Here is a 24869-nt window from a genome sequence, read left to right on the forward strand (position 1 = left end):
TGTATTACTGAGTAAGTGAGGTTGACGCAATATGATAAACACAGCACAGTTCAAAAGCAATTTAATCCAGTCACCTTGCAACAAAAAGGCTTACTGTCACTGAGAAGCTTATACAGTAATGCTCCCCTCTTGTGACTCAGTCACAGGGGTGACGACAAGCTCATTTCTGAGGTCATGATTTGTGGTACTATGAATAGCTGAATTGCATTATTATATGGTTTAATAATTAGTCTCCTTACTGAGAACGTAACTTCCTACTGAGGTGCACATGCAGGCCATAAATACAGAATTTGGATGCATCAGTGGTGCTGTAAACATTCAAAGCAATTTGCCATAACGTCCTTTTCACCAAGGCCAGCTGTATATTTTAGTGCCATATTAGTTCTCTAAATGAAAAGCCAATTTGTAGACATCCTTTCTTGTCAAATTTAAACAAAATTAGTTCCCAGATTGGAGCAGATGGTTTAAAAAAAATAACACAAAAACACACGAGAGACAAAAAAAAATGCAATACATTTAAATGTAGAACTGTACATGTCAAGTAATACATGTTAAAACAGGATAAATATGCAAAAAAAAATCAACCATGTAGCTATTGTACAATATTCACATTTTCACAGGTAATTAATAATAAAAAAAAAAACAAGGAACTTGAGGCTTGAAACACAATGAATTATGAAAAAGCTGTCAACTCTTTCAGTCAAATTAGTGATTCTCCAGAGCTTGTTCATGTATACAATACAATATTTATTATTTGAACTAATGGCTGTTTAAAAAGGCATTTCAGTAAATTGAAACTATACATGTACATATTCAAAGTGCATGTGAAAATGAAAACACGTTTGTCAGTCTAGTAAATTTAGCTTCACTGCAAACCAGTTTTTTTTTTATAAATTAACCTTAACAGAGATAATTTAACACAACAAAATTTAATAACAAGGCAAGCCAGTCACAGGTTCCTCTTCTCACACCTCCTCTCGATGGCTTTTATCCCTCGTCCACTTCTGTAAAAATGTCACTTAAGAAGTACTGAGACACACTTGTGGGCTCCTCTTCTATTGAGCTGCTCTCCACACAGTCACTTTGCTGGGAAACCTATAAAAACAGAAGAAGAAAGGATCAGAGGTAATTTACTCAATGAAAGCATTACACTGAAATAAGACGACCCTGCGCAGTCCCTCTCTGTAGCACCTGTACCCTTCCTTACCTCAGCTGTAGACTGAGAAGTGCTAGGAGGTGAGTCAGAGTGTAGTTGGCCGTGCTCAGCAGTCTGTTTGATATCCACTTCTGTTAGTGTAGGTGATGTGGTCGAGGACGCTGAGCGGGGTTCCTCCGGCATTTGTGTCAGAGTGGCTGCGGGAGCGACATTGCGTGATGTCGAGGCCACAGGTGTTGCAATAGACTGTTTTCTTGCTGCAGGTTGAGTTTTAGCCTTAGGCCCCTTGGAAGTCGCTTTGCCTCGCGGAGGACTGTTTGAAGGGGCGGTGTTGTCCGTCTCAGAGAGGAAGGAAAGGAAGCCTTTTGGTTTTCTGGAAAATTAAAATGAATTACCACTATTATAATGGATAGATATCGACATGATTAAAGAAAATCAAGGAAATTAATCTTTCAACAAAGGATTTTTTATTGTTTTTTTTATTAAATTAGTAGTTATTATTAGTTATTATTATCCGGTTTCTTTAGTTTTCTATGACAGTAAACTGAACATTTTTAGGTTGTGGACTGACTGACAAAACAAAACATTTGTGCTTGCCTTGACTTCTTGTGCTCTGGGAAACATTGATTGACATTTCTCACCATTTTTTGACATTTTATGGAGGACCAAACAACTAATTGATTAATCCAAAAAGTAACCAACAGATTAATGGGTAATGAAAATAATTATTTGCAGCCCTATTGTTTTTCCTCACCTATTCCGACTACTAGTCCCTCTAGCCTGTGCTCCTGAGCTGCTATCCTCGGGGTTCTTTCCACCTGTCTCCTTTTCAGTGTCTACATGATCACTGCTTCCTTTCTGTGGTTCGGTGACAACCTCCTCTCTTGCTGTTGCATCAAAGGCTTCTGGCTGCACAGAAGGACCAGAAAGCTCTGAGTCCTCGGGGGTGTTTGCTTGGATGGGGATCAGCTCTGCTTCTTTGGCAGCGAGGGTCTTGCTATCTTGTTTCTTCCTTGTAGTGCTCGGCTTAACCTGCAGTTTGGCTGGTTCGAAGAGAGATGGGCACAAGATGAAAATGAATCCAATTTGCTGAGAGTGCAGTGTGATGCGTGTGTATTTATTTTTTGCATACCTCTTCTTCCATTGCCTCTCTGCTTTGTAGGGGGAATGTTGGCCTCCTCGCTGCTCTCTGCAGTATCTGGTAACTTGGGTGGCTGGACTCCAGTACTCTCTGTTCCATTGACACACACAATAAACATTAACAATACAACATTAACCACCGGTGGATAAGCAATAATAGACACAAATGCAGTTACACTACCATGTGGATCCACTGGATTCTCCTTGATTGAGCTCTGCTGGGGGACAAAAAGAAACATTTTATTGCATTGTGTCAAACTTTATTTATATAGCAGCTTTCATACAAGTTGAATGCAGTTTTAAGTCCTTCACAAGGGATTGATAAACACACAGGTTGGTAAATATGGCTTGGGAGACTAATGCACACCGAGATACAAGTAAAATACCACAATTAAAACAAGGTGACTTGTAAAATGTATGTGATTTCCTTGTAATTTCACTTACTATATATGCAAACGGCTCCGGCCCGGTATCTTTTACACTGATGAGGCCTGTCTCACCAGTCTCCTGCGAGGGCACAGGCTCAAGGACATTAGAGAGAGCCACACGTTCCACCGCTGCTGCACTCTCTCCAGGAACACTGCTGAGGGGTGAAGAAAGTTGCAGAATCAGACACCGAGCAAAATCAGCTACATGCCTGCCTGGATGACTAGCTGATAAAGGCAGGCACTAACCTCTGTTGCTGTATTGATGCATCTGTTACGGGAAGATAAGGAGGGGGCTCAGACGTGCTGTCCACCACCTCCCCTGAGGAGCTGACTGGGATCTCAGTCAGAGAGAGAATGAAAAAGGGTTCATCTGGATCTGAAGGCATCGACAGCACTGTGAGTGAGAGCAAGAGAGTTTTAGCCAAACTCGTGGTGCACATACTGTCTATTGTAGATACACGGTGCAAAAGTGCTGAGTGGAAGATATCTGTGACTGACTTACTGTCTGGAAATATAGGGATACTCTGACAACTTTCAGTCCCTGCTGCACTTGATGTTGATGCATCCTGGGATTGTTAAGAGAGTCACACACAAACATATGAAGATTAATCCTTAAATGTGGTAAGATATGGGAAAAGGTTCTTGATTGTGATGACACAGAGGCCCAAGAATACACCCCACCCTTGGTCAAAGTTATGGTGATCTCTGCAATAACTTAGTTTAGTGTTTTGTTGATACCATATAGTATATATTTCTGCTATATCTGCCTAAAAGGGCACAAAAATACAACAATCATACATGCAATGCCTCCTACTTCTGCACATACTGATTATTTTTTATTACCTGGGAAGAATTCTCAGGTGCTTGTGTCACACAGCCTGAGGGCATCCCAGCATCATTTAGAGAGGACTCATTGTTACTTAGTGGTTCAATAGCTCCCTCTACTGGTTCCTGGATGTCAGGTTGGAGTTCAGTGACAGGTCTGTGTGAACCAGAAGCATTAACGTCTTCTGAGCAAGTGCCAGAATCTGTGAAAAAGAGGATGCATCAGTAATAAGCAAAGGTACTGCAGGGCCATACATGTCCTGAAGCATTCTTTGGAGGTAAGGAAACTTTCATTTTACAACGGTGTCAAACCTGTTTCTGCTGCTGGTGGTGTGTTTTGGACTTGTTGGGGCTGTGGAGGTCGACTGCTGCGCCCCAGGTTGGGTTTAGGTTTAATAAGCCTGCCTCTACGAGCTTGAGGGGAATTTCTTGATGATTGAGTATCATCAGTGCTTTAAGTGTGGGGGAAAAAAACTGTTAAAAGAGAAACTGCTACTGATAATTTCTTTAAAAAACAAGGCTTTACAAAAACAAAAATATGACTCGTCCCTTACCATTTGGGGGATGGAGATTTGACGTTGGTTGTTCGATTAGCTTCAGTGGTCTCAGAACCTCGTTGGACAGAATCTTGACTTTTTATCTGTGATTCATTCTCTGAATCTTGCTGCTGAGTGCTTTCTTTTGGATCTGGTGTTGACTGTACATTATCTGGGAGTATAGATTTCATTTTTGACTCTGCCAAACCATCTTCTGAGGCCTCCATCTTGTCGTGACTTGAAGTACTGTTCCCTGTGGATTCCCCTTCAACTGTGGGTTTTTCACTGCTTTTATCTTCAGCAGTCGAGTCTGTCAATATAGGCTGATTCTCAGCAACCAAAGGTGTTGCTATGACGATACTACCAGAGGAGCTACCCTTATCATTTCTACTACTTGATGAATTTTCTGAGTGCAGGGATGTCAAGTGCTTGCCATCTTTCTCTGTGGATTCCAGTTCAGTTTGTCCACTCTTATTGTCCACAGGCTGTTGTTCTGAGGTTATATTTGAGGAGTGCTGTGTTGGGCATTTAGTGATATCCTCTGGCTGCAATTGTGACTGTGTTGTTCTGGTGGATGATCCTAAATTGGGTTTGGCCCTGGCGAAACGTCGCCTTCTTTGAGGTACATTTTGTTCTGAGCCCTCTAAGCTTGAGTCCAGCTGAGGGCCAACATTTGTGTTTTTCTCCACAGTTGAGGATAATTCCTCTGTGGGTTCATGAGCGGAGCCTAATTCCAATGATGGTATCAAAACTGAAGCAGCGCCAGTACTTTCAAGTTTTTCAGGAGAGGTGGTACTGCAGGTTGGTTGTGGTTCCACCACTAATACTGTATTGTCAGGATTGTCTGAGGATTCAGGCATTAAAGTTGGGCTAGGGGTTTTCTTCAAAGGCTGCATGTGCACACCAGGTTCGTTTGTGGTTTGAGGTTTAGACCGTACAGTTCTTGATGTTTGTGGCAGGTTTGGTTTGACCTTTTGTAATCGACTCCTCCTAGTCTGACAAGAAGATGCAACTTCACTTTCTTCTTTCTGACTGACAGGTAACTCTTCCACAGGTGTAACGCATGCAGCAGGACTGTTACTGCCTTCTTCTCCTCGTCTAACTTGTGATTCTGTAATTTCTGGGTCAGATGTCGCTGGATTATTACAACTACTCACTTTTGTTTCAACATGAGACATCAGTTGTTCTTCTGTGGATTCAGACCGGGCTTCTGGATAACTCTGATCCAATGGTGCTGCACCTGAGTCTACCTGATCAACAAGTCCAACATCCGTCTTCTCCTCTGCAATTGAAGACAGTTCCTCTGTAGGTATAAGAGTAGAATCTAAATCCAAGGATGGTATCAAAACTGGAGTGCTTGGTTTTTCAGGACAGGTGGTGCAAGTTGGTTGTGATTCTGTCTCTGCTATTGTTTTGTCAGTGGATTCAAGGTTTGAAGATGAGCTGCTATCTTTCTCTAGAGAGTCTTTTGTTGTTTGAGGTTTAGACCGTACAGTTCTTGACGCCTGTGGTAGTTTGGGTTTGGGCTTGGCTTTCTGGAATCGACTCACCCTGGTCTGATTAGTAGATGCGACTTCACTCTCTTCTTTCTGACAGACGGGTAAATGATCTACAGGTGTGACAGAAGCATCAGCACCATCGCTGCTTTCTTGGACTGTGACTGAATCAGTGTTTGACCTTTGTTCAACTTGTGATTCTGTGACTGCTGTGTCAGATGTCCCTGGATTATTAGAGCCTGTTTCAATTATACCAGCATGAGATTTCAGTTTTTCATCTGTGTCTCTGGTGGCTGGTTCCGAACTGGGTTCAAACTGGGCCCCAGAAAAGCTCTGATTCTGGTTTTCTGAGGAAATGTCATCTTTTATCAATGCTGGACTACACTCTGCTAACTTAAGGGTTGTTTTTTCAGCAGCTGCTTGTATCTCAGTGGCTTGAGAAAGGTCAGGAGCAACTGTTTGGCTCTCTTCAGCTGTCCCTGCTGTTGATGTACCTGATTGGGATTTTGACAGTGCAGTCCTTGAGGCTCTGCCAAGGTTAGGTTTTGGTTTCACCTTGGATAAGCGTCCTCTCCTGGTCTGTGGAGAATCTTTCTTTGAAATCTCTTCACTTGACTGTAATTGAGGGATTGAGTCCATATCAGAAGTGGTTTTCTGCTCACTACACGTCTCATCACTGATTTTAATAATGTTTAGATCACCAGTCTGAGATAAAGGCTCCTTGTCTGTTGCGCTGTTTTGCGGTTCCACAGTGGCAACAGTCTCTGATGTTTCTGTGACGCTTGTTTCCTCTTGTGCAACACCAGTTGCTGCAATCTCTACTTCTAGTTGTTCACTGGTTTCATTTACACTGACTGATGTTATCTCTGCAATTAAAACACAAAAGGGACATTTTAAACTTACTTTAATTCCATCTAAAACATATTAAAGCCAATCCCAATATAATAAATCTTCTGTGTCTCTGACCTGTTACGTGATCTTGTGTGGTTGTTTGATTCTGTGCTGACTGAGAGAGATGAGCCAGGTTGCCGATGGTCAACAGGGTTTGAGCAGCCTCGTTGTAGCTTTCGTCCTCAGATACTAAACCCACAAAGCCCCCCCCCCCAAAAAAATTAATACTTTCATACCATTTAAAAATATATACATTGTTCACTGGGATCTGCTTGGAATACATCCTCAACATACCTTCTGTGTGTTCTGAAGAAAGGAAGTCTATAACATCCTGCAAGGCAAACACATATACTGTAAGTTACAACAAAAGCTACCTATGTAAATTAGACCAAAGATTTAAATTGTGAAAGGATGTTATGTATGTGGAAAAAATGAATTACAGTAGCCCCAGTTACATTTGTGTCATTTTCTTTCCACTTCTGTGTCAGTTGATAACAAATTACCACAAGATGGCTGTCAAAATATGACTTTGTTGATAGATTAGATATTTTAGACTAGATTTCAGAAATGATATTAAAATGATAAGTGTAACTGGGGTTAATGATTGATTTTTATTGGGACTACATTTCAGGCACGGGACACTTACAACCAGCAGGTCCAACTGATGCTCACAGGGTTCAGCTGTGCCTGTCTCATTTTGTGCCCGCTCGCATGAGGCATCGGGACACAGTGCATCTTGGGAGATGCCCAACACATCGGGCATATTGGCCAAGATATCAAGCTAAGTGTGAAATGGGGGGAGTGGAGGGTATGAATTATGGAATGTAAAACCATGCACAAAGAAAAATGTAAATTATACAAAAATGTTTGTTGTAAGAAATATGTAAAAAAAAAATAAAATTTATGGTTGGTGTGTATCTGTGTAAGACATGATGGTGAAACTGATTATCATACCTCCTCCATAGTTTCTTCCACCTCTGAAATTCCAGGATGTGGGGAGCGCAGGATGGCAGGCACAAACGCAGGGGCACTGCTGTCCTTACTGGAGCTACACGCAGCCCACTGCTCCTCCACCTCATTTTCCTTTCTCTCATTTTCATCCTCTTCATCGCTGTAATCTGACTGAGAAGCCCTGAGGGTTACTAGTTTGGGCTTTTTGGACTCTTGGGCTGATTTTGGCTTTGATGGTCTTCCTCTCTTGGTTGTGCATTTGACTTTAGGCTTGGCATCACAAGCTGCAGATTTCCCTGGTGATGCAGGAGTGCTTTCAGATGCAGATGAATGTGCATCTTCCTTGGCAAGGTAATTTAAGTGCTTGGTGGGTTTGGGCACTCTCCCATACCTACAAAACACAATCACACACACAGATGAATCATCATCCGAAGTGGTTTCTTTGGGAATTGCTAATGTTTCTGGATGTAATGTTAGAATGGGAGCCATAACTACATAAAATATATTGTACCTGGTAGGTCTCGGAGGTTGAACTGTGTAATCTTCATCTTCAGAGGAAACGTTATCACTGGCTGATTTCCTCTCACTGGCTTGTCTTGAAGGTGACTCGTCTTTGTTTACCTACAAGATTAGCATAACTTTCAGCAAAGCAAAGTAGCGACGTGTAGAAAGATCTGATGAGTCTCAACTGAAAGTAGAATAATAACCTGCTCTTTAGAGGCTCCATCGCTCACGCTCTCCTCTCCTTTATCTGACGCACTATCTTTGGCCTTTGCGGAGGCTGGTGGATGCTTTTTACCCCACTTCCTGCCCAGTGGCAGAAGGGGTTTTGGTGCTCTGCCTCGTGAGAGTTTAGCTGGCTTGATTGCGGTGTCCTTGGCTCCATTTGCATTCTCAGTCTTGTCAGACCTTTTTAGAAGGAAAAATTGGGGATTTTATTGCCAACTGAAAATGCACAAAAATGTTAAATTTAAAACAAAATTCTTAAGAGTTTCCTTACATGTCTGCATTTGTACGGTCCTCAGGAAGTGCTGCCTCAGCATCTTCAGGTATGCAGGCCTCACCTGATCATACAAAAGCAAAACTTGAAGTTGCAGCAAGCAATCAATGAAGCTAAACACACATGCAGAACGTGGGATTATGATCATACGTGTCAATTTTGTAGCAATTTGATTAAAGCAGTGAAGCCACACAAGGTGATGCTTATGTACTATGGATCTACATTGCAATGGTTGTGCACTCATACTTGTATTATTGAAATTCTACTCAGTTTTGTAACATAAAGAAGATTTTCATGCATAAACTGAATGCTCTGTACTAAATTTATTTGTACCTTGTTCATTGCTCTTTTCACCCGTTTGTTTTTTCTTGCCTTTTGGCTCCTCGGTTGAGGCATCCTTTTCGTTCTTTCTTTTCCGTTTCCTTTTAGGCTTAGAAACAGGGGTTCCTCCCTCATTACAGAGGTCCTCATTCTCTTTCTCTCCCTCTTCCTCCTCCTCCTCCTCCTCAAAGACAGGAAGTTCACTCTCCTCTTCCTCATCTTCCTCCTCTACATCACTCAGCTTCCTTGCAGCTTTTTTGCCTGTTGAGGAAATGAGAACACGCAAGGATTAATGAACTAAGACAAATTTAGACAGTTTAACAGTTGTTAAATCAGATTAATATTTAAGTTACAAAGCAATAATAAACATGTTTAAACGTGTGTACGGATTACCCTTTCTCTTGCGCTTCTTGGGGGAGTTCTTCACAGAAAGTGACTTGAGTTTCTTCCTGTTTTTCTGAACTTCCAGAATCTTCTCTAGCAGCTTAGAAAAATACTCTATGTCCAGTTTACGCCTCTCTCCTGCGAAACAATGAGTTGCATTGAGATTGTATTAGGAAATCATTTAATGTACATATTCAAGAAGCTAAACCAAACCTTTTAAACCTCCTAGTAACCAAACTGACAAGGACCGAACACTTACTGAAAGCTTTGTCAATCCTCCAGGTATTCTCTCGCTCTTCTTTTTTGAATTTGTTCTGAAAGTTTAAATCAATTCAATTAACACAAACAAACATTTTATTGCGTATTTGGTAAAGTACCACAATGCTTCTTAATGATCACGTATATCTTGTGTTAATCACTGACCTTTATCTCCGATCGTGGTCTGTGAGGAAACAGTTGACAAATCATGGAAAAGTCTGTGCCCACCATGCTGATCGCCAGGAAGAACATATCTGTCTCTGATGGAAAAAACAGCAAACAATCATGACATGAAAATCCAATATGAACAAAGCATTACTGCAAAATGAGTTATTTATAAATATTATAATTCAGGTATCTATATCAATTATCCATATCGGTTCAACCTTCATTGGACCAGGGCTTAGAATAGGTCCCTTTTCTGAAGCTTGAGTACGTCGTAGTGGACCCACGCTCGAAGATGGGATCTCGACCCTGTGCTGGGTTTGGCCCTTTTGCTCGCATGACTTCCACTGTCAAACTGAGACACAGGTTGAGAGGATGTGTGTGATTAAAGACAAACTGAAATACTCCCCTTCGAATTACATTTTTACCCCAGAAAAAGTACATTTATTTATTTATTGGGACAGTGTACAGTTTTTACCATAGAAGATGCACTGCACCGGAGTTAGCTCAAAGTTAATTTACATCCACAGTCCCCCATAATCAGTACAGTACAAAGCAAAAAACACACAGATCACATCATACACCCACAATGTCAATTATAAATTAATAATGTAAACTTGTCAAATTAAAAGCAAGACTACCTGCGCTAATAAGAAGACCATAGATGAAGTTTAGACTCAGTGGTCACAGAGCTGATTGGTCTTTTTTCAACAAACTACCTCCAAATTATTAAAAGCACATGTACTCCTCCTCCCTCCCTCACTGAAAAAAATCTATCAATATGCAAATATGTTTCATTTGAAAAATTTCAGCTGGACGCAAGATGTGTCCGACATCACTGGAAAGTCCTTTGTCACTGTATGTTTTGCTGGAAGTTTCAAATTTCCAAATCATATTTGTGTAAGCTCCATATTGGGCCATGACAGGCTTCCAAAATAACTAGTGCCAACTCTGCAGACATCATTCTGCACAGTGAAGATCAAACATCCAAGTGAAGTAGCAATGAGTAAGCAAAACACATTTTATGAGTGTGTGTGTGTCTGCATGTCAGTATTTGGCCCTCACTATGTATCTCTAGTTGACTATAACAGACTTAAAATGGTGAATTTACTAAATGTTTTTAAATGCTTTAGTGTGTATAGTGATTCCATTTCCATTATTAACATATAAGCATGTCTCTGGAACATGTTATAGATGCATGTGTAGACGTTGTTAGTCAGTTTCTATCAAGAGTGTTCAACATTTTGTCAACAATAATAAAGTGAGAGGAAGCAAATAAATACGGAGCAATGTATTTCATAACCTATAGAAGTCCACTGACCTCTCCTCATCAATGATCAGTGAGCCATCCTCTGCTACTTTGACCTGCGGAACCATGGGCGCTTCATCCGGATCTTCCTCCTCCTCCTCATCCTCCACTGCTGCTGCTGCTGCCGCCGCCGCCGCCGCCTCTTCTCCTTCCACCTCCTCCCTCGGGCTTGCAATTTTGGGGAGGACTTCAGGTTCCTGTGCTCTCTCCGGTGACCTGTGACGATTACAAGCAAACTGTATGTCTCAATATGCTAACTACTGAATTATGATGTCCGCATGCTGTTAATACAGATATTGATTAATGGGCTGAATTCCATCAATCAGCCCGATTCATTTTGTCAAGAGGAGGTGAAGCTAACCCAGTGCTCTCTACCTGTATGCAGTGAAATAAATACACCTTGACATAAGGTTTTTGACAATCCAGTGTTACTTTTGCTATCTATTGAACAAATGCGTTATTGTTTATTTATTTATTTATTAAGAGTACTCTTTTTAAAAGTTCTCTTCTCATGGTATGGTTTATGGTTTTGAGTTGAAGAAAGCAAGTTTTAAAATCATTTCATTTTCCATCAAAATTTAACACACCACACAACTTTTCTCCAATATTCCATGTTATTATTTCCTAAATATTTGTGGCTATCTTGCCTTTATTGGCCTTAATTATGCATATTCGTTACCTGCGTAGATTTCATGACGTCTTTTTCTTTTATGCCTTTAAAGTGTGTTTCATTGCTGGGCTTTTGCAGCTGTTAAAAATTATGGTTTAAGTTTGCATTCAAATGGCTTCAACTTTCAAGCTGTATTAAACTGATTTCCATGAAACAAATTTGCTAAAAAAAATAAGAAAACTTGGCATAAAAACATCAAAACAAATATAAAAACATACATCAGTATAGATGCAAATAAGGAAAGTCAGTAAGAAGCAAATACTGTATGTATCATTTTGTTCCTAAATTATGAAAGACATCAATAAAACTATAAAGGATTCAAACAGATTGATGGGATAAACTTACTCCTCTCTTTCTGGAGAAGGTGGGACAATAGTCTCATTCTCCTGAGCCGAGTCTTCTAAATTAGATCTGGAAAAAAAAACAAATTGCAGCCACATAAGACAAGGAAGCACAAAACAATCTTTCAGATCCAGAATAATCAATATCATAACATCTTATCTGTAGAGATAAGGATTACGTGTTACACAAACTAATAGGTACTTACGTCATGGGGTTAGACATCGGCAGATAACGGATAAGGTCCCTCATGGTCATTTTGGCGGGATCTAAAGTATATTCCTTAACACGTGCCTTAGTTTTCTTGAGTTTCTGCAACATCAAATAATGAAGTTCCTTTACTTTAATGAATCAAGATATATCTAATGTCTTAGTATTTGTCCAACAGATGATGTTTTTAAAACTTAGAAAGTGAAGAAAATGAGGATAAAAATGCTCGCTGACTAATCTGAGCTCACCTTTTCTTTGTGCATCTCTTGTTTGAGCAGCTCTCTGAGCTTACGGGCCTTTTCCAGCCTCTGTAAGTCTGATGGGTCATTCAGGAGTCTACTCAAGGAGAACTTTGGTGGTGTCAGTGACAGCCCGCTCTTAGACGACACGAGAGTCTTGGCTTTCTCTGATAATTCAGTAGCTTCTTTGTCTGGTAAAGAGGGGGGGACTTTATCTGGTGGTCTGGGGGGAACTTCTTTAACTTGACTGTCTGATGTGCTCTCAGATTGTTTGCTGCCGTCTACCGACATCTGGGTTTGTTCTGGCGAGTCCTCAGCTGGAGGGACAGCAGAAGGTCCTGGACTGTCAGAAGAGATGAGAGTGGGTTTAGGTTGCACTTTAGGCTGCTTGCTGTCTTCCGAAGGCCTCCGTCGCCTTGGAGATTGAAGTCCCTGAGGGGCTGCTCTATTTCCAATTTGGCCGGATGTTGTTGGCTTGTCAACGTCTGAACCAGGGATCTCAGCAGTAGTAGTTTCAGTAGTGGTGGTTTCTGAGACTGCCTTGGCAGGGGACTTTGGCGTCCGAGCAAGAGCGGATGGGCGGCCTGGAGCCACTTTGGGCTTGACAGAAAAACGCTTCCTTCTCTGGACTGCAGCTGAGGAGCTGGTACCTTCCCCATTTTGATCGTTACCATCCCTAAACAGTAGGAAGAATGGTTACTTTTGTTAACAAGAATAAACATAGTCATTATTTTGTTTACCCCTTGAAAACAAAAAACACATTTTAGAAGCCATTCCATGCGTGTCACTCACCCTGCGGCTGTAGGTTTTTCTGACGGAGTCACAACAGACTTGCTGTCAGTCACAGCAGCAGCAGCGCTGGTCTCACCGGCATCTTTGGGGGTCTCACTGGCTTCATGATTTGCTGAAGGGGCTTCCTGAGATGTTGCAGCTGTTCTCCCTGCTGTACTGACATTGGGCCGAATACTAAATCTTGACCGACGAAACATTGTGACCTAAAAACAGGCAGTGAGTCAAAGCTGCTTCAGTAAAACCAGTAAAACCTGACAACCAGTTGAACGTAAAACATTACTATATGTTCTTGTTTGGCTGATATGTCTGTATTGTGCTGTTAGATGATGGTGGGTAATAATCCCATGTGGGATGGATCATGTAAATGACCAGACATGAAGATAAAAACACCATTCATTCATTCATTCATTCATTCACTATAGAGATACAGGAGGTGTAGTGGAAACCAGGAAGGGTATAACCTGGATGTTTTGCATAGAACAATCTAAACAGTCATATTTAGATAATCTTTACATCATCGTTAATTTTCTTATTCTTATTTTTTCTTCAATGCACATCCTTGCAGAATGTTAAATACTGGATTAGGGCTACAACTAGCAGATATTTTCATATTGATTAACCTGTTGTTTATATTCTCTATTAATCGAGTAGTCGTTAGCAGAAATGGTGAAAAATGTCAATTAATGTTTCCCAGATCCCAAGATGTAACCTGCAATATCTTGTTTTGTCCCAACCAACAGTTCACAACCCAAATATATTCTGCCTACTATCTTAAGAAAGACTTAAGAAACCACAATATATTAACTTATTTAAGAAGCTCTAACCAGAGAATTTTAGCATTTATTCTTAAAGAAAAATGGCTCAAAATGAATAATCGATTATCTAATTATCTGGCAATTAATTTTCTGTTGATCGACTAATCGTTACAGCTCTATACTTAATAGGATAAGTAACGAAAACCTACACAGATCAGGGGGTTTGTGCACCATAATACATTTTAAAGTCTGTTTTCCCCCTATATGTCAACGTTAGGTACAACCATAGAGAAGTGTTTACAGCTAAAATGTGGCAAACCATCTCTTATTGCTGTAAAATTAACAATAATACATGTCTTTATGTAGCTTGCAATGTAACGTAACTGATACTCGTGTAACCTACAGGACTAGTGACGTTGACAGCCGAGCAGTGGATCAGTGGTTGAACCTGGGCGTAAAGAAAACTACAAGGAGATACCACCAAAGTTTAATAGGATAACAAACCTTATTTAAACAAGACACAGGAAAATGTGTCAATAATGGACAAAACAAGTCGAAAAGTACACAAAGCTGGGTTCAAACTCGCACGAAAACACTTGTCTTACAGTAACGTTATGAGTCTGAATTGGACCGTCCTGTTGTTAATTTTGAGAAGCTGAGACCTTTATATTTATAATTTTACTAATGCAACAGACAGTATTGTTGTTCTGAAACACATACCTGTTCAAAAATGTGTCGTTTGCAGGGAGAAATAAGCTTTCATTAATCGACGGCGGTAAGCGAGTAGCGGACCCATGCACATACTAATCCGCCATGTTTTTCATGACGCGATATTTGCGTGGGTGAAAGGGCTTGTGGGAAATGTAGTGTGATCTGCAAAGAGCTAGGTGAAGCAAGGTGGAAGTTCTGTCTGATATGTGGAGTAGAAATACGTAGAAAATGAGAAGCAAAGTAAACATTCCTCAGAAGTATATCTAAGTACATCGCTTGAGTAAACGTACTTTTGTGATTAGTTACTTTTAACCACTGGTAACAGACATAAATGTAACCTTTTTATTTAAAAAATGATTAAATCCCGTGTTTTTTCCCCTTTCACCCATTAATGCATACATTCAAACTGTTGTTGACCTTTCATTTCCCTTTTTTAAATTACTCACTTCCATGTTTTTGCATAGGATTGAATATAAAGACCTGACACCATATGTAATTGTACTCAAGTAGGCTCCTTTTAAAGTACTACAATTTTGAAGTACTTGTACTTTTGCATTTTGTGGTGATTTATACTTACACTTAGGAGTCAAATACTGTAGTTTTTGCTACACAAAACTTAAAATAACTTAAAATACTTATTATTCTGATGCATTGTTAATAATTAAACAATCCAACTGTGAAGTATTTAAAATTCATTCCACCACGTTAAACTACAAAAGTGAATATATAATTATATACTGAAAGGGGAAGTTTTCATTTGATGAGTTCTTGCCGATTATACTTAATACTTTTACTTTAGTTTAATTTAGACTGTAGAACTTTTACTTGTAATGGAGAACTCTTACACTTGATGATGCCACTTTGACTTAAGGGCCTGAATACTTCTTCCACTGCTGATTCTTCTTGTAAAAAATTATCATTACGCTTCTGCTTTCTGTTTATACTCTCCATTCTGTGCCTATTAAGAATATTTTTCTTTTGCTCAATAATACCATACTGTTTAAAATGAATTTGATACCATACGGCATACAATAAACAGTCTAGGGCTTATTGATCAGTATAGAAACATTTTTGAGAGTAGTAATAGAACATGTAACCAACTTGTTTGACTCACAAAAGGATTGACACCATCAGTCTTTAGGGAAGCAGCTGCCCCAAATTCTGAAATTTGCATCTCTCTGATGGTTGAACCCCCACTGAATTGCAAACTGTTCACTCACAAACACAGTCTGAAGCAATACCAAATAGAAAGCGATGAGCTGATCAACACTGTGCAGTGTTCATTTAATTATTTTATTTCTTTAATACAGACAGCATCAGCAGTAACCCTCTTTGGACGTGTCTTCTCTCACACAGCATGTTTTCTTTCCTCAGCAGATCATGACATAACATTTACTTCTTAGATCAGTGGTCTTCAGAAATAAGGGAACTACCAATTGGACAGAAAAAAAAAAAACATCAAAGTTGGAGGTGTAAAAGAAGGGTGGGTCAAGGATAAGAGTTAGAAGAGTTCATCATTTGGATTGTCTTGCACACGTTGTAGCAGCTTGTCCCAAAGATGGTATTTGATCTCCATTTTCTCCATTTACTTCATTTCAACTGTGAGGGCACAAGAGAAAACCATTGAAAATAGTCTTTATCCTGAATAGATGAAGTCAGTTAAGGAATAAACAAACATGAACAAAACACTTACTTGTGGACAAGTTATGGTCAAGCAAAGGGATTTCCAAAAGGATCCCCAAAAGCGGCTGTCGAACCAGAGCTCTGACCAACGGAAGCACTCTGCTATTAATTTGAGAGAAAAAAGGCAAAATTACAAATTATTATTATTGTGATTCATGATAGACTCCCAATATGTGTCTATGTGTGAATATCTTTACCATAGCTACAGGCGGCGCTCCAAATGGACCGGAATTTGGGGCCCCGAATGCTTCATCGAACATGTCCTGATGGAGGTCTTGTCCTTGGGCTGGTGCTGAATTGTTTGTGATGGGAGCAGAAGAGAAGGCGGCATCGAGAAGGCCAGGGTTAAAGCTTGGAGCAGGAGCTGGTTTAGGAACATCCAAACACGCATTACATTGAATGCATTACAAAAGAGTATTTAATTTAATTTAATTTGTGAAAATCTCAGTCATGTACTGTGGTGTCTTTCTGCAGTTTATTTACCATTAGCAGCTGCTGAAATTTGATTGATATCAAAGTCATCATGATCGGCAGCATCCTGAGGCAGGCCCACTTTACTGGAGAAGTATTGATCAAATGACCCCGGTTCTTTGCTGCTGGGGGCCAGAGCAGAGTTGGACCCTTGCTCCCCTTTCCTCGCTGGGATGGCAGGGGGTTTGGCGAGCTGGAAGTCCTTGAACATGTCCTTTCCAGTCTTCTTCTCTTTATCTCCAAGGGGGTCCAAAGCTGTGAAGGCACTGTTCTCTACCTTTGGAGGGGCCTCCTTCGCAGGTGGCCGAGGAGGTGGGCGTGATGGACCTTGCTGGTCGCCCATTGCGGGGAACGCGCCAGACTGGAAAGGATTGGTTGAGGCGGGCTGACCCCAGCCTGGAGCACCAAGTGGCCCAGCTGGTGGAGGCTGGCCCCAGGCGAGGTGGGGTGGGGACAAAGGCGGGGCAGAAAACTGAGATGGCATCTGCTGGCCCCAGGCTGTGGGTGGTATGGGTAGACCACCAAAGGCAGATGGCTGTGGGTAGGCGGGCCCAGGGCCTGGAGCTGTCATTCCTGGCACAGGGTACATGGAGGGTACAACAGCGGAGGGTCCCCACATGCCTGCTGCAGGGATACTGGTGGTAGCTGGAGGACCTAACTGAAGGTTCCCTGAATATGAAAAATGTTTAATATAAAATTTTAAGGAAATTTATTAAAAAACATCTTTTGCATAAGAGACAATATTCCCCTATAGCATATTACCCAGAGCAGCTATGGAGGAGGGAGCAGAGTTGGCAGGTGTACTGTTGAAAAGGTCACCTGGAATAGATGACCCTTCAGGTTGACCAGGAGCAGCAAACAGCTCTGCTCCAAACAGGTCACTTGCTGTAGACTATTTTCAGAAAATAAAAAATAAAAAAATGAAGTAAAGTTGCAACCACAATGACAATTTTATACATGATAAACTACACAATTTACTACTAAGAAATTAGGATTAAGCCAACATGGCCTACCAATAGCAATAAATTATTTACTATAATTACAGATAAATAAATACTATTTACCTGAACAATATGCATGCTTTGCAACTTACCAGTTCTTTATTCACGGAAGCATGAACATTAGAAAATAGATTATGAGCAGAGATGACAAAGGGCACAGCAGCACAGACAAAGTGACATTTATACAGTACAAGGCAGTTAGAGAAGCATGTGACCACCAGTGCATGCATAAAGACAGAACCAATCCAAACAACAGGCCTTAACTGCAAGTCTAAATTACAGGTGGTCTACCTTATCTAAACCAAATGCAACCTCTTCTAGAATATCCAGTCAAGACACCAATGCATACCCCAAATGCTCTGAAAGGGAGATGTTAGAACCAAATAAGCTCCGGAAAATGTGCATAAAACCTATTTTTAGGCATCACACATGCAACACTACTATGAGTTATCTAGCTATTGAATTTCACCTTTGCGCTCCTTCGACCTCGTCCAGCCTTAGAGCTCTGCGGAGGTGGGTTTATGACAACTGAATCCTTGCTATGAGTCACTGGGGGTTGTGGGTGATGAGTTAGGCCATTAGAGACAGAGGAGGTTTTCAAAGGGGTGTCAAAAAATGGATTTTTGGTCGAGAGAACTGGTCCAGAGTCATTCCCATCCATCATGGTTATTGTGTTGCCCTGAGTTATTTTGCCTCCTAGTGGCCACTGGCCGTTACTGAGAGCGAGGATCATTGTCTTACTGGATAACCCATTTATCTGCTGACTGAGGTGTTCAGAGTCTCCATTCAAAGCACCGTTAATAATTGTCTTACTAGTGTTACCAGCGGTACTGATTAGGTGATTGGTGGTGCTGAGGGGAATCTGTGAATTATCGGGTGCTGACTGAGCGGGTGATTTAGAAAGGGGGTCATCTCTGAAAGGGTCACTGTCTGGGGTTGGAAAGTAGCCAAATGTTGAGGAAAAGGGATTCTCTGTCTGGGGAGATGCCCCGTGGTCAGGGGCACAGGAAGTTACAAAGGAGTTTCCCTTTATGCAATTTTGATTGCTGTCAACTTCAGCAGAAAAGTCCAGCAAGAGAATATCATTAGAGTCCTGGTTAACATGAGAGGGACAGTGGGAGAGAAAAAGAGATTTATAAATCATTTCTGCAGAAGGAGATAAACACATGTGTTAACAAAATGAAAAAAATGAATCACATGATGAGAAAGGACATGACAATTCAAAGCTGCTACCTGTAAAATATTTACCTCAAATATCACTGTCATATTAAATTTGATGGTAAAATCACAGTCCAGAGTCCGTCTTACAACTTGGAAAATGAATTTGTTGCTTGCCTTGAACAACAGTAAGGAAGTTTAAATAAGCCAAACAATCTGGACATGGAGCTCAGTGAGTTGACTCAGCTACAATGATAGTAGTGAACATTACTAGTGTAAGACTCCAGGTGTCACCAAGTCAACATAAATGTCTTTAAAAAGATTCTACTTGTAGCAGCTTTAAAAAGGTTTGATGACGATGAGATTGGTAAACATGAAGCATAAACTCAATTCTTAAAAGATACATCGAATTCAAGTCTAAAATCTACAATTTACTGTATAGAATGTGATAAAAACTTATAATTAAAACACAAAAATGGTAGTCTTTTTAGAATTGAGTTCACACACAGACACACACAGAATGATTTGAGAAGTGCTGACATTATTCAGTGGTGCCATTTTTCTTTTTTACAACCATTTGACTCAGATCTGAGAGCCACATTTTTGACAGTGCACATGGTTTTCCACGTGTTGTATACTCAAACTTAAAAAAATCAGATAAAAGTTTTCTACACCCTACTGTGGTTATTAAGATATGATGTTTCCTGCATGTGATGGACAAAATTATACACTGTTAAGTATAATACTGTAAATACCCTGCTATACTTCATTGACTAAGTATAATTCAACTATGTGACCCAGATAAAGGGTACATTTTACACTGTGGCAACACACTTACATTTGGAGCCTGGATGTCTGGAGGGGTCGACATGTCTCCAAAAAGGTCAAGCTGCTCCACTGGCTGGATGTCAGAAAGAAACAGAAACATACTGTATTCATCTAGCTACTGTAAATCAGTGGTAGTTTACTTCATGTTAAATTGCAAACACAACTGAGCAGAAATTCTTACTTGGGAAGCTTTTACTTCACCTTCCACACTTAACAAGGCATCGCTTCCATTCTGAAAACAAAAAAAAAAAAAACAGATGGCTAAAGAAAGAGTTACAGCGTAGAAACTATTTGAAGAAAAACAAGTGCTTCCAAGTGCTTACCTCAACTACTGCGCTGCCATTTTCACCCTGTAAACAGAGGTAGGCTGAATTACTTTCTTAATTTAGAAAGACATGTGTCATTCCACATCATTTCAACGGAATGTCTGAGGATGTGATTCATTGAAAGAACACAGAGAGGCAGTGTTGACATTCAGGAGAGTACATACACCCAGTCAGTCCTGCCAAATAACCACACCAAATGCTTTTCATTTACTTTATGTTCTCAGTGTCCAACTTTTGAAAAAAAACAACAAAAAAAAAAACAAACCCCTTTCCCAGTTTTAAGTCACTTATTTTCATTTTCAGTGAATGTGTTGATTATTTTCTCAATTAACTTGTTTGGTCTGTAAAATGTCAGAAAATGGTGAAAATGTCAATCACTGTTTTCAAAAGCCCATTGTGACATCCTCAAATGTCTCCTTTTGTCCCATCCAACAGTCCACAACCAAAAGATATTTAGTTTACCATCAGATAGGACTAAAAATATTGAAAATATTCACAGTTTAGAAGCTGGAACCAAAGAATTTGGAAATTTTGCTCCAAACAATTAATTGCTGCAGTTCTACTTCTGAGCCAGTTACCTTCTGAGAGGCTTCTGCCTCTTTCTTCCTCATGTTGAAGATGACTTGGAAGAGATCTTTCAGATCGATAACCAGGGGCTCCGCCTGTATGGTGACAGAAAGAAAGTACATTAGTCTTTGTTGTTCATGCATTTTTATGGTATTTCCAGCATGTATGTTTGTGGCAGAGTGTGAATGTATGAATTTGTGTTACCTGTTGTGCAGTCTTTATGGCGAAGAACTGATGCTGCCCTTCTGCTCCGCACACATATCCAAAGGCCCTGTTATCTGTTACATCTCTGGCGATGAAGGAGATCTTATTCACCACATGCTCATGTTCAATCACCTGAGTGACAAGGACAGCGTTTTTATTAGGAGACACAAATACAAATCGAATGCACTCCAGAGTGTGATATTACAGCAATACAAGGAAACAGCAAAACTCACCCCTGATTTCTCATCGATGATCTTGATGCCCGACATGGAAATGTTGACCCAAATCCTCTGTTTATGTTTGCCTTGGGACCGAGCAGCTACTGCCATACCCTAGAGTGAAATAAATAATACATACCGTTATATTTTTGCTCTCTTTTTGTATGTACACAAAACACGACTAGTGATTTAAAGCTAATATCTGACAAGCCATGACACACGATTTTCAACTGTAGATGACCTCTAACAGGAGCAAATGTGCTTGTTTGTGTTTTCTTGATACCCACCACATACATGTATATATATGAATTTACTGATTGCAAAACATTACAATACAGATACGGGCTTTAAAAAATGTCATTCCCTTAAAAATATCTTATTTATGAATAGAATTCCACAGTCCCAGGTCTGATGCTGCACCTTAAGTTTCATCATGGAGTCCTGACTCATCTTGTCTCCTCTAGCCTCCGGAACATCATCGATGCCAATTAGCTTGGCCTTGTACCTCACGCCATCCCCTTGAAACCTGGCCAGCAGGTACTCGTCTGTTTTCTCTGGTACTGTGTAAAAAAAAAAAAAATCTTTAAAATCTTTAAAAATGGAAAAATGGATAGCCAATCCAATGCCCTGACCAAGGCATGATTGAGATCATTACATCTTCCATCACTCACCTTTCTTCTTCTCTTTCTTGAACGGGACCTTGGATGCTACAGGGGAGGTGGGAGGAGTGGTGGGGGTCGAGGCTGCGGACGGGGACGCGATGCTGGGGTCGGCAGAGACAGCCACACTGTTCTCCACTTCTGCAGACATGGTGTGCAGTGAGCCTCACTGGACAAGCGGACAGTCAGGGGTAAAGCAGACGGCGGCTCCGTGTTCAGGGGCAGCGAGGGCAACCGAGCAGATGACTCTTAACACCCACACATGCTTTTCTTATTTGTCTGGGGCAGAAAAAGTGAAGTAGGACAGTGTGTGTCGGGGGAAGAGAGGGGAAAAAAGAGAAGGAGATGAAAGGTTAACATTCACTCTTTCCTGTTGAAACTAAAAAAACAAGATATTGGACTGTAAAAGGTCCACGATTAAAATACTTTTTAAACATCCAGAAAGGTTTTTGTAAGTAACTGCTGAAAGGATTTTTTTTGTGAATCATAAACAATCATATTCTTTTAACGAGCCACCGTAAACATTTACAACCACAGAAATACCGTTCAGAGAGAGAAGAAGCATATCAAGACATATGACTCATAAAACGTCATATCCTCATACGGACAAGAAGGCAGAAAAGACACTTTAACCCTGCTTTACACATGCTGTGTCAGGCCTTTAAAAGGAGTTGGAGTAAATTATCCTAAAGATAAAGAAGATTCTGCTCACAGTCACCACTTTTCAAATCTACTGTTCTCCTGCCTTTCAACTATATATATATTTCAAGGATGTTTTCTAAAGGAGGTACTGAAGAACTGAGTAGATGGACAAGGAAAACTTTATAATCATACTGTCACATCATGTGATTTGTCAGACCGATAATCATCCCATCCAAAAAAATCAGAGAGCCGTGCTAATGGTGGCTCAAAAGCAACATACTCGTCATATTCTATATATTCGTCTACATACGAACAATAGCATCATCATCATCATCATCAACAACTTCTCTGCCGACATAGTGGACAGAATTCATGAATACCTCTGCGTTTAATGTGCAGGAGACACACAGTGATGAAATATGAGCCAAAAAAAACCAAACAACACCACAGCTGAGATTCACTTACAGTACATCTCCTCATCTATGTTTGGATGTATCATCATCATTTCATTCTCTAAATGAATCAAACAATCAGAATAAAGTGGCAACAATCACAATCACCCAAACAAACAAGAAAAAGCCATTAAAAGCACTCCTGCTCTATAACAACCAGAGTAATCTAACATAAACCAACACAAACATGGCTCTGTGTGGGACATACATACCTTTAGGGACCAGTTCCAGAGGCTTCACTGGCTGAAATATCACTGTGATGAGGTTGTGAGCACCATAGAACAGACCAAAGGTTGAAAGTGGGCAAAGGTTGAGCAATTACCCGGAGTTAATCTTACGCTAGCAGAGAAAAATATCTCGTGATGCCCAGCAATGATTATTTACTCATAATGCTCTCAATCTACAGCTGTCAATAAAACACTAAATAAAGTGACAATGTGGAAAAAACCTGAATGCACCTGAGTGATAATGCAAATTCAGAATTTTTTTCGTCTAAAGACAGTAAGAATATTAAAAAAAAAACAATATCTGGAGTTAACAATCAGGCAGGTTATTTGTTTGATTACGAGAGGAAATGAGAGTTATACAGGATGAGATAACAGATGCAAGCTGTCAGGTCAGCAAGTGCATGCCAGCTTTAGCCATCAGATAACTGTCCATGAATCACACCTGACCATAACAGACTGACATAAGTAGGAGATGTATACAAAGTAGAAGCTGCTACATTGGATTTAAATCAAACAAGTTTCCTTATTCCTGAAATGTTTTCAATTGCATAATGCTGTTAGGATGAGTTTTCACAAGAGCTACTGTACAGCGGTAAAACAATAAAACCTTAATTTTATCCACCAGTATCAGTTTTGAAGTCAAGGAGACAAGCAGGGCCTAGTATGTTTGGTTTCCCCGTGGTGACATTTAAATTCCTCCCAAGGCATAGACACACATGCTGTTTTTGTTTCTGTGCGAGGGAGCGTAGAAAAACAAGACATAACCCTAAACACTTGTTGATGATGTGCCATTTACATGAGCAGGACACATGATTGCACTTGTCCAGTAACTGTAATGGTGTCAGAGTCCCACTAGCTCGGAGAGGCTAATAAAAAGGTTGAAATGTCAGCTGTTCATTGTAAATTTGAGTTAAAGGATTACATTTTAACAACTGACTCAAAAAGGCAGACACAAACTAACAGTCCAGATGATCCAGAAGAGAAGAAAACGTATAAGTTTATACATGTATCTACCAGTGTCACAACACATATAACACATAGCCGCAGAGCACAAGTGCAAATTCATATTTGTCAGCAGAATAACTGCAGTGCGAGGGCAGAAATGTCACAATCCTGGGCCGTCAGGAAACGTAAACTACTGCACATCTGGAGGAAATCAGGGAATGACTCAGTCTGCAAGTGAATGAGATGGTGAAATACCACAGGCCCACTGTGAACACTGAGGGCATGCAAACACTTTCATGCAAAAAGGTTTTGCACTAAAACTAGGATATCTGTGTGGATAGAAGATGTATGATGTTCAAAAAACTTATGAAAAGTCATAGATTGTCTCAAGATTTGAAAAGATGTCATGTTAATTGGCTTGCAGCTATAGGAGGCAGTAATCTAGATAGAAAACTTACATAGGAAAAGTAATTTATATGGTGTTAACACAACAGTTGAGGCAGAAAATGACCAAACAATGAGTCACAAATAAAGAAAAAACATATAATGAACGTCCCAAATGATGTACCGCAACAGCTTACGGAAAATCTGAAGATTGTTTTAGATTGAAGAACAACTTTCTACCACTTTTATATTATGGTTGCTATAGATTTACTCAAATAACACCGTTTTTGTACGACTACATGGACACCCTACATTAATGCATGGATGGAAACATTACGTACCTGTGAGAAAGCGCGCAGAGAGATGTTGAAATCCTGCTGTACAAACAGTGATTTTTTTGTTCCCGTGATGCCTCTGCGGCTCTGGCGCAAAATGAGTAAAAAAATCAAACACAGCTTCGGGAAAACGAGCAGCAGTCAGATGTTTTCCGCTAAATGCCGTGGACAGAAAGGAGAGACTGCTGCAAAC

The 24869-nt window shown here is 40.3% G+C and overlaps 2 protein-coding genes across 10 annotated transcripts; both read right to left on the minus strand.

The window, feature by feature from the left end:
• Positions 1-501: 501 nt before the first annotated feature.
• Positions 502-14709, minus strand: zgc:162472 (uncharacterized protein LOC553495 homolog). Of its 4 annotated transcripts, none has more exons than XM_044333574.1 (29): positions 14586-14709; positions 13111-13313; positions 12328-12994; positions 12078-12181; positions 11876-11941; positions 10873-11076; positions 9773-9906; positions 9552-9646; positions 9388-9442; positions 9138-9266; positions 8757-9005; positions 8424-8487; positions 8131-8332; positions 7935-8044; positions 7427-7814; positions 7119-7253; positions 6767-6803; positions 6548-6661; positions 4104-6447; positions 3862-4001; positions 3568-3752; positions 3227-3290; positions 2971-3118; positions 2741-2876; positions 2478-2514; positions 2289-2387; positions 1911-2199; positions 1208-1529; positions 502-1095 (listed from the first exon to the last, which is right to left on the minus strand). In XM_044333574.1, exons 2-29 carry the CDS (start codon positions 13305-13307, stop codon positions 988-990), a joined length of 6822 nt encoding a protein of 2273 aa, XP_044189509.1. In that variant the 5' UTR covers positions 13308-13313; positions 14586-14709; the 3' UTR covers positions 502-987. The 4 variants fall into 4 exon arrangements, with proteins under 4 accessions (XP_044189509.1, XP_044189508.1, XP_044189507.1 ...); XM_044333573.1 differs by having other exon boundaries at positions 2478-2511; positions 2741-2879; XM_044333572.1 differs by having other exon boundaries at positions 2741-2879.
• A 1141-nt stretch (positions 14710-15850) lies between these two features.
• Positions 15851-24866, minus strand: dab2 (DAB adaptor protein 2). Of its 6 annotated transcripts, none has more exons than XM_044334071.1 (15): positions 24683-24866; positions 21704-21970; positions 21453-21592; positions 21048-21146; positions 20815-20946; positions 20622-20705; positions 20041-20067; positions 19899-19949; positions 19728-19790; positions 18201-18824; positions 17550-17622; positions 16743-17399; positions 16457-16623; positions 16270-16361; positions 15851-16175 (listed from the first exon to the last, which is right to left on the minus strand). In XM_044334071.1, exons 2-14 carry the CDS (start codon positions 21840-21842, stop codon positions 16287-16289), a joined length of 2331 nt encoding a protein of 776 aa, XP_044190006.1. In that variant the 5' UTR covers positions 21843-21970; positions 24683-24866; the 3' UTR covers positions 15851-16175; positions 16270-16286. The 6 variants fall into 6 exon arrangements, with proteins under 6 accessions (XP_044190006.1, XP_044190007.1, XP_044190005.1 ...); XM_044334072.1 differs by having other exon boundaries at positions 16457-16551; positions 17493-17622; XM_044334070.1 differs by having other exon boundaries at positions 16270-16358; positions 17493-17622.
• Between the last annotated feature and the right edge of the window lie 3 nt (positions 24867-24869).

This window comes from Thunnus albacares, chromosome 18 (genome assembly GCF_914725855.1).
Source record: "Thunnus albacares chromosome 18, fThuAlb1.1, whole genome shotgun sequence".
Taxonomy (NCBI): Eukaryota; Metazoa; Chordata; class Actinopteri; order Scombriformes; family Scombridae; genus Thunnus; species Thunnus albacares.